The 15,951-nt window shown below is 32.7% G+C and overlaps 1 protein-coding gene across 1 annotated transcript in view; it reads left to right on the top strand.

The window, feature by feature from the left end:
* Nucleotides 1–15,504, top strand: part of DNAH3_1 (Dynein heavy chain 3, axonemal) — a gene marked incomplete at both ends in the record, with an annotated part of 122,298 nt that extends 106,794 nt beyond the window's left edge. Inside the window, 7 exons of the mRNA XM_051218648.1 lie at nt 659–802; nt 2,323–2,486; nt 3,433–3,586; nt 6,537–6,665; nt 9,038–9,303; nt 12,653–13,082; nt 15,298–15,504. Coding sequence (XP_051070260.1) covers nt 659–802; nt 2,323–2,486; nt 3,433–3,586; nt 6,537–6,665; nt 9,038–9,303; nt 12,653–13,082; nt 15,298–15,504 — 1,494 coding nt within the window. The remainder of the gene's footprint in view (nt 1–658; nt 803–2,322; nt 2,487–3,432; nt 3,587–6,536; nt 6,666–9,037; nt 9,304–12,652; nt 13,083–15,297) is intronic.
* Between the last annotated feature and the right edge of the window lie 447 nt (nt 15,505–15,951).

Here is a 15,951-nt window from a genome sequence, read left to right on the forward strand (position 1 = left end):
AAAGAAGAGGGGTGACAGTTAAGTACACAAAATAATACTGAAAACTGAGACTGTTATAGAAAAAGACAGATCATACAAATTGTTTTTATACTCATAACTCAAGTTTTAAATTATGGACAGTTGAAACTTCTGCAGTGTAAGGCGAGTAAAGATGTACATCTCTTGGTATCTTTGTTGGGGATGTCAGATCCCTAGAACACACTTGGTAAATGCTTTATTTCGTAATCCCAATTTAAAAATTTGAATTTCTTGTTTTTGAGCCAAAAGCGCTTATTTTTACCTTCATGTCGTATTTCCCATTTAAGAGGATCTTAAACACTATTGATTCGTTTTATCTTTTAGTATGCTATTTCTATACGCTTCCCAAGGACATTTTTATGCTGTATACATAAGCTTGATTTGTGCTTGTTGTTGTTGTCCGTGCTTCTTGCTGCTTATGGAATACATTTTCCTTTTCCGAACTTGGAATTCTCTTTCTACTTAGCTGGGCTGGGACGCATCGGAATAGCTAGTTTATCTGTCATTGTGTCACAGTCTTCGTTCCGTTCTCAGATTAAGTAAACTCGTCATCAGTTGCGAATATTCTTTATCAATACTTTGTTTAATTATCGAATGTTCTGAGGATATTTATTTTCTTCTAACTTCTTATTTGTTTTAGAATCCTATATGGCATAAGATGTTATTTGGATTATGCTTTTTCCATGCACTGGTTCAAGAACGACGTAACTTTGGTCCACTTGGTTGGAATGTTCCTTATGAATTTAATGAATCCGATCTACGTATCAGTGTACGACAAATGAAGGTTAGACTAAAGAGTAGATCACATTAGCACACTTTTCATGTCCCTTTTTAAAAGATGATTTTCCCAACGGACTAATATACGTTGAACAAAATTATTAAAAATGTTGTATTGTTACATTTCGAACAGAAAAATGTGTTAATATAGAATGGATGTAATGTGGTTAGCATAGAACTTCAGGACATGCCTTTGATTCTATTTGAAGGTGGGTGTACCTGCATCCAATAGTTGATGTTCACTTTGATACTCGAACGCAGAACCATTCGTTTCAAACACCACCGTGTTATTCACTTAACTACGGAATTCACAGAACCACTCACCTTTGCAACGGGTATGGGTTTTAGCTCAATTTAAAAAGATTTAGATTATTCCGTCGTTAATATTTTGACTGAGATTTGATCAGTCTTGGTTAGCATATGTGTATTCTGTGCTGATTGTTTTGATATAATCATTATGGTGCAAATTAATATATAACTGATGGAATGTGTCTAGAAGTAGAAAAATGCATGTCCTATTACATATTAAGAGTACACTGTATAGCTACAGGTATTCAGTATAAATCCATTTGCTATAAGAAATAGTTTAACAATAACGTGCATGATGTTGATACCCGTAATGAAATTACTTCGACAATGGAGATATGGTGTTGTTTTTAAGCATCAAAAGTTGTGATATATAAGCGTAAGACTCCAATGTCAATAATTTTCAACCATCTAACATCAAAGTAAGTGTATCTAAATATAACTCACTGAATTTAATGATCACGTTTAAACTTTGAAAGATAAAGTTCAAAAGACCATATTGACTTGACAAAATAATATTCGTACATTTCAAAAATCATTTACGCCATTTTCCTTCATATTTTTTTAAAGTTCAAACACCTTGAGGAGCATCAGTTACCTCGACTTTGAATACATCTCATTCTAAAATTTAGGATCATTTAAGCTTCTTGTACTGTACTTCTAATCATGTTACATTCAAACACAATCCACATGCAATAGTTAGTCAATAAAACTATTGGGTACGCAACCACTACCACTAAAGTCTTGACAAACACGAAATTTTTCACTATTCAATGATCATTTAGTATAAATATATTGGTCATTTAAAATCAAGTTGACAGTTTTGCTGTAATTTTATCTAATCAATTCATAGTTACGAAAATGTACATTTAAATTAATTCTTAATTTCTGAGTCTGCATCATGAAGTGACCTAAGCTAGACAACCTTTGTAAACTAGGATGCACAGGAGAAGGTTTCATCCTAAAAAAGGACTCTTAAATATTTCGAATCCAAAACTCTACTAGTAATCGAATCCAGTATCTTCAGGTCTCTCAGAGAGTACTTAACCTTCAGACCAGCTAATTGACACCGTATAGTTTGCATTTCTAACTTTTTAGGTCTCAATTTTCGTCTAGGGTCAGTTCATGTTTTAGACTAGGAAACGCAACAATCTCCACAAACTTCTTTTACCATATTATTGATTTTTTGTCTTATTTTTAAAAAAACATTTACTAATTTAGATGTTTTTAGACCAATATGATGAAATTCCATTTGAAGCATTGACTTATCTTACTGGTGAATGTAATTATGGTGGACGTGTAACTGATGATAAAGATAGACGATTACTTATTTCATTATTGGGTATATTTTATAATAAAAGAATTATTGAAGAAGAAAATTACAAGTAAGTTATACAATTGCTTTTTCATTATAGTGGAACTTGATAACTCGTTGACATATTAAACTATTTAAGAAGCTCGTCTACAAAACAAGTCTTTTTAATTAAATAATTTAATTACTACACAGAAAGTTATTTAACATGCATTAAAAATAGTTGGGGTATAAATGAAAATTTGGAAGTAATTGACAGTTGTTTTGTGCTACAATAGAATTCCACATTAGTGTACATTCAAGAACCGGCTATGGATTAAACACAAGTATCGCAGCCACAAAATTGGAACTCAATGGTTCATATTTTAACTTTAACAAATTTGAGATATATAAACGTTTATTTGAATCGAACTAACCGTTCATGAGTCCCTTATCACAATGTAATATAACCAGTTGTGAATGTATTTCATAACATTAGGAAGTTGAATCATGAAATGTCATCAGTAATAAGTAGCTTAACCTTAAATTACACTCTAAAAACACTATTTATAATCTGTCATTGTTAGAATTTCTGTGGATGTTTGCTCAACTGAACTGTAGCTTACTACTTAATTGGATAGTAGATAAAAAACAAGTAGTGATATATGATTTCAAAATAGAATTAAATATCTGCTAAATAGCTTTAAATTCTCAACCAACTTCTAGTCCTGTGTATAATGTTCAATCAACTGTAGTGCCGAATAATTTGAAAAAAAGTAAATTTTCTTTCGCCGAGATTTTACAAACATCTTCATCCTCCTTAAATTTTACAGTTTTCTAAAATGATATTCCTTTTTCTTTTGTTGTTAACATATAAATTAGTGATTTAGTAAAGTAGGCAATTTCTAGGTTGGAATCCTAATCTATTGAACTTGTTCTAGAGGCATGATTTATATCAATAAGCTTTATATATCCAAAAGAGATATGCAGAATGATCATTGTATACATATGTATGTCTTATTCTTTTGAATATATTATAGATTTTCACCATCTGGTATATATTATTGTCCTGATGATGGTACAGCCCAACATTTTATTGATTATATACGTTCATTGCCATTAAATCCAATGCCAGAAGTTTATGGTCTTCATGATAATGCCGATATCACTAAAGATAATCAAGAAACTTTCCAAGTAATTAATTAATCAATGTTTATTTCATTTTTTAAAAAATAAATCAATAAGAATTTGCTTAAAAATCCTCATTTGATATAATAAAATCAAGAGGTATTTCTTGGAGTTTTAGTTTAAAGCAGTGACCAGTAGAGTTCAGCCAGGTCTGTTGTGAGATAGTAACTCACTGAAGACAATGGTAGATATATCGCTCAATTGCGTGGATTAGTTGAAGTTAGATATTAACACTGTTGGATGCTGACCTGCTCAGTGGTCTAGTGGTTAAGCGCTTGCGCGCGAGACTCACAGGTCCTTGGTTGGAATCTCGCGAGGCGGGATTAATAATAATAATAACAACACATTTTTACATATTTTTAACCAATCTAAAGTCATAATAGAAAAATGACTAAATACTTTATGCTGATTGGTTTAACAGTAGATTTAACCAACCAATAGAATTCTTGAAATAAAGCAATAGAATGAATCAAAATTTGAAGTAAACAAACTCTTGATATACAAAACAACAAACTGAAATATAAATATCAAAGTTACTCACTAACTGTGTTACGATTATTTAAACTACACTGTATCCCAGTAGTAATTGCAGGATTGATCAACCGGAAGAAGTTTGAGTAATGTGAAGTGAGAAAAACTTGAAATATTTCAGAGTGATGAAACGAATTCAAAGTTCTACAGCGGAATTCCAAAATTAATGTAAAATATAATTTCTATCATGAATAAATTTGAAGAATGTACCTTTATAAAAGGTTCTTAATATTTTGAATTAATGAAGACGAGGTTAATGCATCAACTTGGAATGGAAATGATACTAAATGAATACCAAGTACTGTGAAATGTTTACTCACTCTATTACGAATGGTTATTGCAGCGTAAACCGATTAAAACTGTTTTACTTTTGATTAATCTTATGTAAACTCTTAAGCAAATCATGATTTTAGTAATTTACTGGACAATTGACACTTGTGACATGCACACTCGTTTACATGTTTGTTTTTGTCCCTTGGGAAATTATGCCTGTCAAAGGTTTATAGATTCCAAGTGAGAGCTATTTCTCTGCTGACCATCTGGACTTAACATTTAGTAATTTCTGGTTAACCCATTGTATCATTTACACAAAAGGAAAGTGTTGTGTTTTGAGAAATGGTGATATTTTTAGGGGTAAAGATTCTAATCCATATCATGGACCATACTACAAGTAGGATCAATGACCCGTGTCACAAATATACACACCAACCAATGAATCACAATCAAGGCCTTAACGATCCACTTCCCACCGAGCAGCCAAACAGAAGATGCGGACAAGAAGTATATTAGTTTTCTATAGTGCCCAAATCAGTCATAACTTAAAACGCATATAATAATATACGTGAAATGACTGGCGACACAGAACAAATGAGAAATCATACTTTAAGCACAATCATATCACTATTGGTAGAGGGAAGAGCGAAAAGTATACAATAAATTTACAGTAATTTGGGAAAAGTAGAGTGCATAATAGCAGTCAATAGGTTTAGTAAAAGCTTACAGTAAAGATAATATAAAAATGGGACTATATAATTATCTATTATCTATACATTATTAGTATACATATGTATATAATGCCAATCTGAATAATAGCTCTGAAGTTTTCAAATTCCCTAGTGTTGTTTCTGTTACAAGAGAAGTCAAACTGTAGATGAAACCATTTAAAAGACTAATTATGATATTATAAAGGTTTTAAAAAGACGATGAAATAGATTTTTTTTGCCAAGACTGCTTTTATTTATGGATTGAAGTTAAACATTAACAGTGTTAAATACCGGTTCAGTGGTCTAGAGGTTAATTGTTCACGTGTAAGACCGAAGATCTTGGATTCGAATCCCACGTGCGGGATCATGAAAGTGTGCTGTTGAGGAGTCCCATACTAGGACGAAACGGCCGTCCAATGCTTCCATGTTTCCAATGATGGTCTAGATTAGATCGACTCGTGAATTCAACTATTAGGATTGGTTAACAATGTGTGAACCAAGAAAAGTTACATAAATCTCGTCTAATCACTGTGTATTTCAAGTTTTTATTTAATTTTGAAAATAAATTATTGTTATGACTGTAGTTTCTGATACTATACCAAGCCCGCAAAGCTATTCTAGCTTCTGGACAGATCAATTTATTCATTCTTCTCTAGCTATATTTTGACTTTGTTGATTATTCGCATATTAACCCCAACTGCTTTTACATGATCGTATGTGTGTTAATTACTTATCCTATTCATCAAGTGTCTGTAACTTATTTTTGGTCTGATTATAAATATTGAGTTAGGCCTCCCCCGATCGGCTTCGCTTTCCCACTTTGTTTCTCTGATTGTCAGTCTGGATCAACAAGTATATGAAATATATATGTATTTGACTTATTTAATTCCGTTATTCTTTAACGCGAATTAAGTCGATAATCACATACGATGGCTGACGACATATATATTTCGATAACAACCATTCATGCGATCTAACTGGAGTCAGATACAGGTCCACCAAATTAGTGAGCCCGATATGATTTGAACACGCAGCTTTCTGATATACAATCAGACATTGGGCCAATAAATTACTTTATCCTTATGCTTATTAACTGTTCAAGGTGATTATAAGTTTATGATCATTTATATATCACTTATCAGGTTCATCAGCTAATGTGAGATAATCAGTGACATATTGATCTTCAAGCTAGTAGGCGGGGGGTATTCTTTTAAGTGGTACACAGGTTTTGAATTTTACTACCGACTGGATAGGTCACAACTATCATCAGTTTACTAGTTTACTTACTTACGCTTGTTACTCTTCATGGAGGAGCATATGCCCTCCCACTAGTTTGCTCTACCACAATTTTAACTTTTATTATATTGAAAAACTGTTATTACTTTTGATCACATAATTAAATGTGTTTACCTACATCTTCTCTTCACTTTCATTATATAAAGTTATTTTCTGGAATTTTATTAACATTACCAAGACAAAAAGATACAGCTGGTAAATCACCAGAATCAATTGTACAAGAATTAGCTGCAGATATTTTATCGAAACTTCCACCAGATTTTGATTTGAAAGAAGTGAGTTCAACTAAGTGTTACCCATTTGTTACTTATTTGTATTTAATAGTGGCTAGCAGTAGAATCTATAATTTGTATGATATCCTATATGGGACTTGTCAGCTATATGTATTTGCACCTGTGTTGGTATTCACACTGGGACTTAAACCCGTTGGCTTCCGCCTCAAATATCATCAATATGAGCACTGGAGTGTAGGTACATCTGACTGACGAGTCCCGAATAGTGTGAAACGCGAGTTCTCAATTTTACTACTAACCACTATCCGACACTTTAAAATGCTTGTGAATTGAAATCAGTATTAAAGTAATCCATTTATGATGCACAGTTGCCAAAAAGGACAGATTAATCGCCCCGGAAAACAGCAAAAACGGGAAGATCTAAATGACTTTTAGAAATTAATTAAAATCCTAATTGCATAGTAATTTGCTTTAAATATGAGGAAAAGTAGACTGAACGAGAAAAGAGAGTTAAAACTTCTATTGGATAAGCAACAGATATAACACTTCAATGAGATTTATAACACATTCGTTTCATTGGATAGCATATTTGTCACGTCCTTATTTTAAACATAATCCCCACACTTACTGATGAACCACTATTCAGAATGAACTATTGCGTATGATTTTGACTCTCTTTGACTGAACTACATTAATAAAGCTTCTCTAGTCACAGACAGATATGGTTTTACCTTAGCAATTAATTTCTGTAAAGCGTGGTGTTAATCAGAAGCTAAGTATGCATTGTTCTTGATAAATCGGTGACTAAACAACTTTTCATTTACCTGATGATCATATACTATATTGATTTAGGCGGCTTTTGCAGACTGGCATTAAATGTTAAAACCGATTTCCAGTACAAACGGAAGTCATTTGTTGTAGTATTTTGGAAGTGTGACAGTTATAAGTCAATTGCATTCCATTATACTCATACCATGTCTAGAAATAATGTGAGACAGCTACCCACTGAAGATAATGGAAAATGGTCGTGCAATATCGTGGATTATTTGAAATCAAACATTAGTACCACTGGATGCCCAGCTCAGTGATCTAGTTGTTGAGAGTACGTGCGTGGGGCCGAGGGGCCTTGGTTCGAGTCCCGCAAGCGAGATCGTGGATGAGCACTGATGAAGTCTGTACTAGGACTAGATGACTGTACAGTGCTTCCAGGTTTCCAATGCTAATCTAACATTGATCGACTGATGATCTCAACCAAAACTTAGCGATCTCCACAACTCCATACTGATAATATACTTGTTGTTATATACTAATGTCCTGAGTTCGATCATGTGTGATATTGAAAGGTGATCACTGCTAAGGAATCACAAATAGTTTTTCACTGATGCTTGATTCTCAGTGTTTTTTTCAGATGACCTAAGCTTTTTACAAAACAATCAAATTTAGCTATTAAATTTCTCATCAGTTACAAATAATAAATTTAACTTGATAGGTGACATTAATATTACGGATGAAATCCTGATATCGAAAAACTATACTGTTCTGCAAAACAACTAAAGCCCTATGAACTGTTAAACTTTGAATGTTGGGATTTTCAAACGTCAGTGATGCCAAAAATGTAAGGCTCGAAGATGAAATTTTACCTTCAAACATGTAAAAGAGTTACTACATGTGCTTTCAATAAAAGAACAGAACACATCTGTGTCAAAAAAGAATATAGAGCCTCAAGGAAGTACATGACACACTGTTTCGAAATTAGACAAGTGAACTAAATGAGTAACGGACTACGAGTAATTAGAAATTGGTTTGCTATGACAAACAAACACAATGCTTGAACAATAAAAATTATCGAACATACCCAAAATACTTGATATTATTAAGTAGTGTGATTACAAAGATTACGTAAGGAGGAAATGAAGCTGCAATGTGGGATACACATTTAGCTATCTATATGTACCTGGATTAACAGTTTTTCGGATATCGCTTTGATTTTTGAGTGATATTTTCCATGGATTGGTCTTACTTGGTGTACTAATAGGTACCAGAGGATATTTAATTCATCTTAGTCTGAGATTCGTTTCTAATGTGTCCCCATCAAGGGTTGGAACCATAATCACCAGGCCTGTTGGTCAAAGTGCTGGTCGAATTCGCACTCATAGATTCTAATTAGGTTGGAAGGCCTGTAAGTCGTAAACACTATCCATTGAGGAGTTGCATATGCATGCTGAAGCGGAGTTTCACTCAAAAATGAAATAGATATCTAGTACTCTCTAGTATTTAATAGAACCTGAATGGATATCACTCCATGGTGAATGTCGCTTACAAATACATGTAATAAACATAAATACCTGGCGAAATAGTTTTTCTTCATCAGTTACACATTTTCACTTCTTTTATGTGCATATTTTTGTTAACAGGTAATTAATCATTATCCTGTCAAGTATGAAGAATCGATGAATACCGTACTTAGACAAGAATTGATACGATTTAATCGCTTAACTAGCGTTGTACGTACAACATTATTAGACTTACAAAAAGCTATCAAAGGATTAGTTGTTATGTCAGCTGACTTAGAAGATGTATTTAATTCAATATTAATTGGAAAATTACCAAGTGTTTGGGCAGCGAAGTCATATCCATCACTTAAACCTTTAGGAAGTTATATACAAGATTTACTATATAGGTAATCAGTTTGTTTATTTATCTTTAAACAATAAAAATGTGATAATCAGTAATTTGATAAGAAAGAGAGTTTCAATAGTTGAAATCATGAGTCAATTGAAGCTAGACCACCATGGAAAACCTGGAAGCATTGAACGGCCGTTTCGTCCTAGTATAGTACTCCGCAGCAGTACACTGAGGTGGTGGTCTAGCTTCAATTGACTCATGATTTCAACTACTGAATGAAAGAGAGTATTAAAAACTAATAGTATTTGAACTTTTGAGCTAATATACCCTCTCTTATCAACAATTAGAATAGATTAGTTAACAAAATGTTTCAGTGATTTAGTAAACCCATAAACAAGGTTCCTAAAAACAATATAATTGAATTCATTATGTTATCATTATGAACAAAGATTTCAAATTGAGATTGGTATTGTAAAAAGAAGAGATATCCAAGGAATTAGGCATTATTTTTCCTTTTCTTTTTTCACTTATTATTCAGGTTGGAATTTGTTTTAAAATACTTCTAATGAGCATAATCATAAGTCCAGCTATTGAGGGAATATCCTATTTCAAAGATGTATATAAAGTTCTTGAGGGTTGGATTTTACTTTTTATGAATTACTGAAATAGTTATCTACCGCAGAATATTGTTTTCGAGGCAGATTAATTGGAAATAAAACTATGAAGCGAATCATGTTGGCTCTAATATATGTTAGTATTTTTTTCAATAATAATATTAGATGTAGAAGAGGTTAACGGCTACCGCCGAACTCAAGGCAGGGGATAGAGAGGAGTTAATGAATAGTGAACTAATAGGAATCAATCTGCCGGCTCAAGGTCAGTAGTGATGGATGGGCGTGCAATTGGACGAGTCGAATACAGTGATTTAGAGAATAAATAAATGACCAAATTAAAAGTAGAATTCAGATTAATGACTTGACACATGATTTCTTTCAGCAATCCTCAGGAGAGACAGTTTTTATTGTTATATTATTTTTGTAGTTTAATATGAGAATCTTTCTTGGATTGTTCAGAATGATGAAGTAAACTGTTGGCAACCTTTTTCACTAAAATGATCACTAAGTAACTGCTTACTTTTAGACTCATGTAAAATTTATCTCCAACTCATTGATCTTTTAATCACTTTACTGTTACGTCCCTGATCTGTCTACCCACATTTGGTGCTGAGGATAACTTGTCGAATCTGGATTAAGACCTTGACGTGATAGGCTGATCGGCTTAACCTTGAGGCTAGTACGCGTGAGTTCGAATTGGGGTAGAGGGAAGAAAACTATTCTATCACCTGATTGGCTGACAAGCCCACGAGTAAGAGAAGACAAGTCAACTGTAACACTACTCGATTTATTTTCAATTCCGATCTGGATCCCGATTTCCCGACTTTCAGATTAGTGTGAAAAGGTACGTGAATAGATAGATGACCAACCCGACCATATCGTACAATAATTAGGAAAATACAGTTATGTCCAATACTAGAGATTAGCGTAGAAAAATCGAGTACAAAATAATACGTTTAAATTACAATAGCTTTGGAACAAAAAGGGCTATGGTAGTGAATCATACATCAAATGAAAGCTTATGATCTGTAGAATAGACTACGAAAAAAAATAAATGTTTATGTTTTACAAGATTTGCATAAAATGAAATAACGTTCCAATAAAATAGCTTCCGTAGTTTGTCAAGGCTTCTTCTTTCTCTGTTCACATCATTTACATTACACAGGTAACGTGTTTCTTTTTGTTTAAAATGTTGATAAAAAATATTTCAAACTTCTCCAGTAAAAATCTAAAACTAATCTTGCAGAGATGGGCAAAATATTCTAAGAAAGTCCATCTGAACTATTAAAAAGATAAATATGCAATTGATAGACAGATTATTCAAGTAATCCACAAAATCTCAGAATCATTAGGCAAAATACATTTGAAACTAGTTAAAACTAGACATTGATAATGTCAGAAATAAATGTGGAATTACTTCTAAAGTAAAACTAGTGTACTATAGACATTTCACATTCATGGCTATCAATAAAGTTTATCTTTGTCACACATTAACCATTAACAATCATAATTCGACTAACAAGATAATCTACTACTATCTTTTAAGTTTTCGGATTATTTTTTAAATAGTTGAATTCATGAGTCAATTAAAGCTAGACTACTATGGGAAACCTAGAAACACTGGATAACCGTTTCGTCCTAGTATAGAACAGCTTATCAGTGCACATACGTTCACGTGAGAGACCGATAGCTCCTAGGTTCGAATCCCACAAGCAAGATCGTGGATGGCTATCAATAAAGTGCTGATATGAGACAGAAGGTCATGAGTTCGAATCCCTCACTGCTAAAGAGTCTCATACTAGAATGAAAAGGCCGTCCCATGCTTCCAGGTTTTCCATAGTAGTCTAGCTTTATTGAACTGATGAATTCACCTATTAAAATTACTAGATTCTTCGCAAAAGCCCTTTCCGATAATTGTCATGACTTTAAGTCCGGCTAGTATCACGTGATATAGTCGCGGATCAGATTACAACTCATACAATCTTAGCACTGTGCCAAACCAATGACGTTTGACCAGTATGGGCAGACTAGCGTCCTTATTGGTCCTTTTTCATCCTAGCCTTGCCAGTTGAGTCCAGAACGCTGACAATAAGGTCCACTATGCGAATCATTTATTTCAGACATACTTGGTTTATATACCAACCAAACAGACCAAATCACCAGATCAAGCTAAAATGTGGCTGTGAACGTGGGAGACTGTAATCAATAAACTGAACATAACAACCGTGAATCGTATATTAGTAATCTATAGATCAAAATGAAGTTTATAATAAGATGAATGTAAATATACACAATCTAATTACTGAATAGTTATACCATAACAATATATATATAATATTAGTCCTCACAATTGATTGATCACTGGGTTGTGATCAATGTCATGTGTTTCAAGTCCTTATTTAGTGCAGATCGAATGCTATCGACCATGTTGCAATATGGCCACCAGTCTAGGTGACTCGACACTGCGTCCACTATATTTTTGAGGTTAGATGGAGGCCAGTCGCGTCCCGGATAGCTCAGTGCTAACGTCTCTGACTGTGAAGCTGGGTGACACGGGACCGAGTCCGCCAGGGAGCACCAGTTCCCTCAAGATTACAGGTACACCTTGCTGACGAGTGCGAAGTAGCACGGAACCCAGGACCAGGATTTCCTGTCGACTACCCCCACCCACCATCTAATCTCAATAACTTTAGTCCATTAATAGTTCACAAAAGTTACCCATAATTTAATCTTCCCTATGATAATAACAATAATATTTTTTTTATTTATACTTTATTATAAATAATATAGATTGAAATTTTTTGCTGATTGGTTAACTTATGATACACCACCGGTATATTGGATATCAGGTTTTTATTTTACTCAATCATTTTTAACTGGTATATTACAAAATTATGCAAGAAAATATACAATACCAATAGATACAGTTGGTTTTACATTTGACGTCACATCAAATTATTTAAATACAATTAATATATTAGACAATATATCAACTATACCAAAATATCCAAAACAATCATTCAATGAAAATAGACGTACATCATTAATTATGAATAATGATGTTAAATTACAAAGATCAAATGAACAATTTGGTGATTTTATTAAACCAAATGATGGTGCTTATATAACAGGATTATATTTAGAAGGTGCACGTTGGGATTTAATGAATAATTGTTTAAATGAATCAAAATCAAAAATATTATTTGATATAATGCCAGTTGTAAGTAAAATAATTAATGTTATCAGTATAAAGGTTATGGAGATTATTAAGTTTTTTTTTTGTTTTTTTTTATTGAGATCAAGAACCAAAAGTGATCTAACATCAATCGGTTCATGATCTCAATCAATTAATTTTTGTTTATAATAAGTGTTAGATCTATCGAAGCGTCTAGGTCATCCGATCGAGATACGCGCGAAACCGAAGTCTACAATAGCGGTTCTTTATTGAATAATACACAAAATTTAGTTACAAACCTCAACCTGTGAGGTGTCTAAGGCGATTAAACGCGTCTTTCAAGGATGAAATAAAAAGGCTTCCTGTTACAGTAACACAAAGAATGATTACAAAATACGATAGTACAAAGGACAGCTGATAGCTGTGTCTACATTTGATAACAGTTTATGAACAAAGGAAACCCGAACCAAAAGTAAAACAATATGGAAACTGTTGCGTTTAAACAAATGCACAAAACTGTGGATAACCGCTACAGTAATTAAAATGATGAATACAATGATAAGTACAATAAACGTTATGAGTATATGTGAACATTTCAGAATATTACAGTACAACTTGCGTTACAACATGAGTTTGAAAATTGTTGGGAATACAACTGCTTACTGAATGTAAATAAGTAGTATAAAACAATATACAAAGGAGTGGAATGGGAGCGATTAGGAACAATGTAAGACAAACTTAACAATAAGTGAATAGAATTTTTTTTAAAAAACTAGCTTTAATTGACTCATGAATCCATCTATTAAAATACTACAAGCTCCATAAACCCTCATTCTGATAATAATCATCATGTGCTCACTAGTAACTGGCTTCAAGGTGGATTTCCCGGAACTCTAATGAGAAGCCGTGACCAATCGAATCCAATCCATGTTGGATAGAGACAGGTATCTACCTCAGACAATTGGATAAATATTTGCGCAAGATTATCGATCGATTGAAGTTAGACATTAACACTGTTGGATGTCGGCTCAGTGGTCTTGAGATTAGGCATTCACGTGCGAGACCGAAAGTCCTGGGTTCAAGTGTTGTATGTAGGGTCATGGATGCCCACTGTTGATGAGTCCCATACTAGGTAGGAACGACTGTCCGATGCTTCCAGGTTTTCAGTGATGGTTTAGCTTAAATCGACCCATGAATTCAACTATTAAAATTGCTACAATCTCCACAAACCCCATTTTGATAATATTTTCAGTTAAACGACATTTCCTTTCCGATGTTATCATATAAATAAAATAATTACAGTGTTTAAGGTTATACTTTTCGTACAGCGGTAAAAATGTGAAAATAAATATTCAATAGTGTATAAAAGAAAAAGGTACGTTTCATGATAGTCTAAAAGCTAGAAAAGGTAAGAAATTATAAAGGAAATTCGTATTCAATGTTGTATATGACCTTTTCAATCAATTATTGAAATGTGAAATTGGTTAAAACTAAGGAGTAAAACAATATGATATTAATTACTTCTCGACGACCGATTAATGTTAACATCTCATCACAACAAATTATTGGTAACTTTACTGGATGTTACATGGGTACGAACCCTATAAAGAATATCAATTCACTTCAAAATAGTAGATACATTGTATTGATAAGCAGCATCTAATAAGTAACGTACAACTGTGGCTTAGTTTCAATAGCTTGAAATCACCTAACGTCAAATAATTTGATTGATCCGTATGGTTTAGAAGTGAAAGAGAAATTGTATTACTTATACAGTTGCTTTGAAGTAGACGTAAGTCCTGAAGATGATGTCAGAAAAAGATTTCAAAATGAATCGGCCAGCCTATAAGTAAAGTAGTCATCAATAGGACTAATAAATGTCAATTCGCCTCATTACTTAATTCACTTATTATTAACTGACTGGTTTATAAATAACAAAATAAATGATATTTTAAGAAGAATTGTCTAATCTCTTCAAGTAAATATTAATTTCATTGATGCTTTAAATATATAAGTACCAAAAAGTATACAACTTGTGTCCGAAACCTCGTGTTGATTGAGTTTAACATTTGAATGACAATCAAAGTATACTGTGATATCAAATCTGTTAGTATGTCTATTATATCACAAACTTTAATAATCAAATTCAGTCTATAATAAAGGCTATCATTCTAAATAAATGAACAAGTTCTAATAATCTACTTTTGAAACTAAACATTATAACATATAACTTTTTTTCACTTTTTTCTGTACACATTAGATCTGGCTTATTCCAAAAAAGTTAAGTGAAATCAATCGTGAATCAACTTATACTTGCCCAGTCTACAAAACATCTGCTCGACGTGGTGTTCTATCAACTACAGGACATTCAACAAATTTTGTATTATATATTGATTTGAAAACAAATCAACCACAAGAGCATTGGATTAATCGTGGTGTAGCTGCTTTATGTCAATTAGATGATTAGAAAGTGACATCCGAGAGAATATATGTTTAAATGAATAACAAATAGTGATATGCTGAATGTAGAGAACGTAGACAGTGATATCTATAAATATTAGAAGTAATAGGAGGAAATTCATTTCATACAGTATTTTTTACATTAAAGTTGAAGGAAGAATTCAGTAATGTAAAATGACCTGAAATATAATTTAGATAAATTTCTTTTATGATTACTGTTCCCAAGATTGAGTGCTTTCCAAGAAATAGTTTTTAACAGACACTACTTATTATTAGTTAGTAGTGTATTATCATTCAATAAAAATGTGCATATGTCACATGAATATTTGAAATGTAACCAATCGATTTAAATAAATATTATCGAACCCTTATAGGACGTAGATTTTCAAGAGTTCCTATTTAGGGTTAGCGGTTCTAATCACAAGTTGATATTACCTATAATATCGAATTGCTC

The sequence above is a fragment of the Schistosoma haematobium genome, chromosome ZW (genome assembly GCF_000699445.3).
Source record: "Schistosoma haematobium chromosome ZW, whole genome shotgun sequence".
Taxonomy (NCBI): domain Eukaryota; kingdom Metazoa; phylum Platyhelminthes; class Trematoda; order Strigeidida; family Schistosomatidae; genus Schistosoma; species Schistosoma haematobium.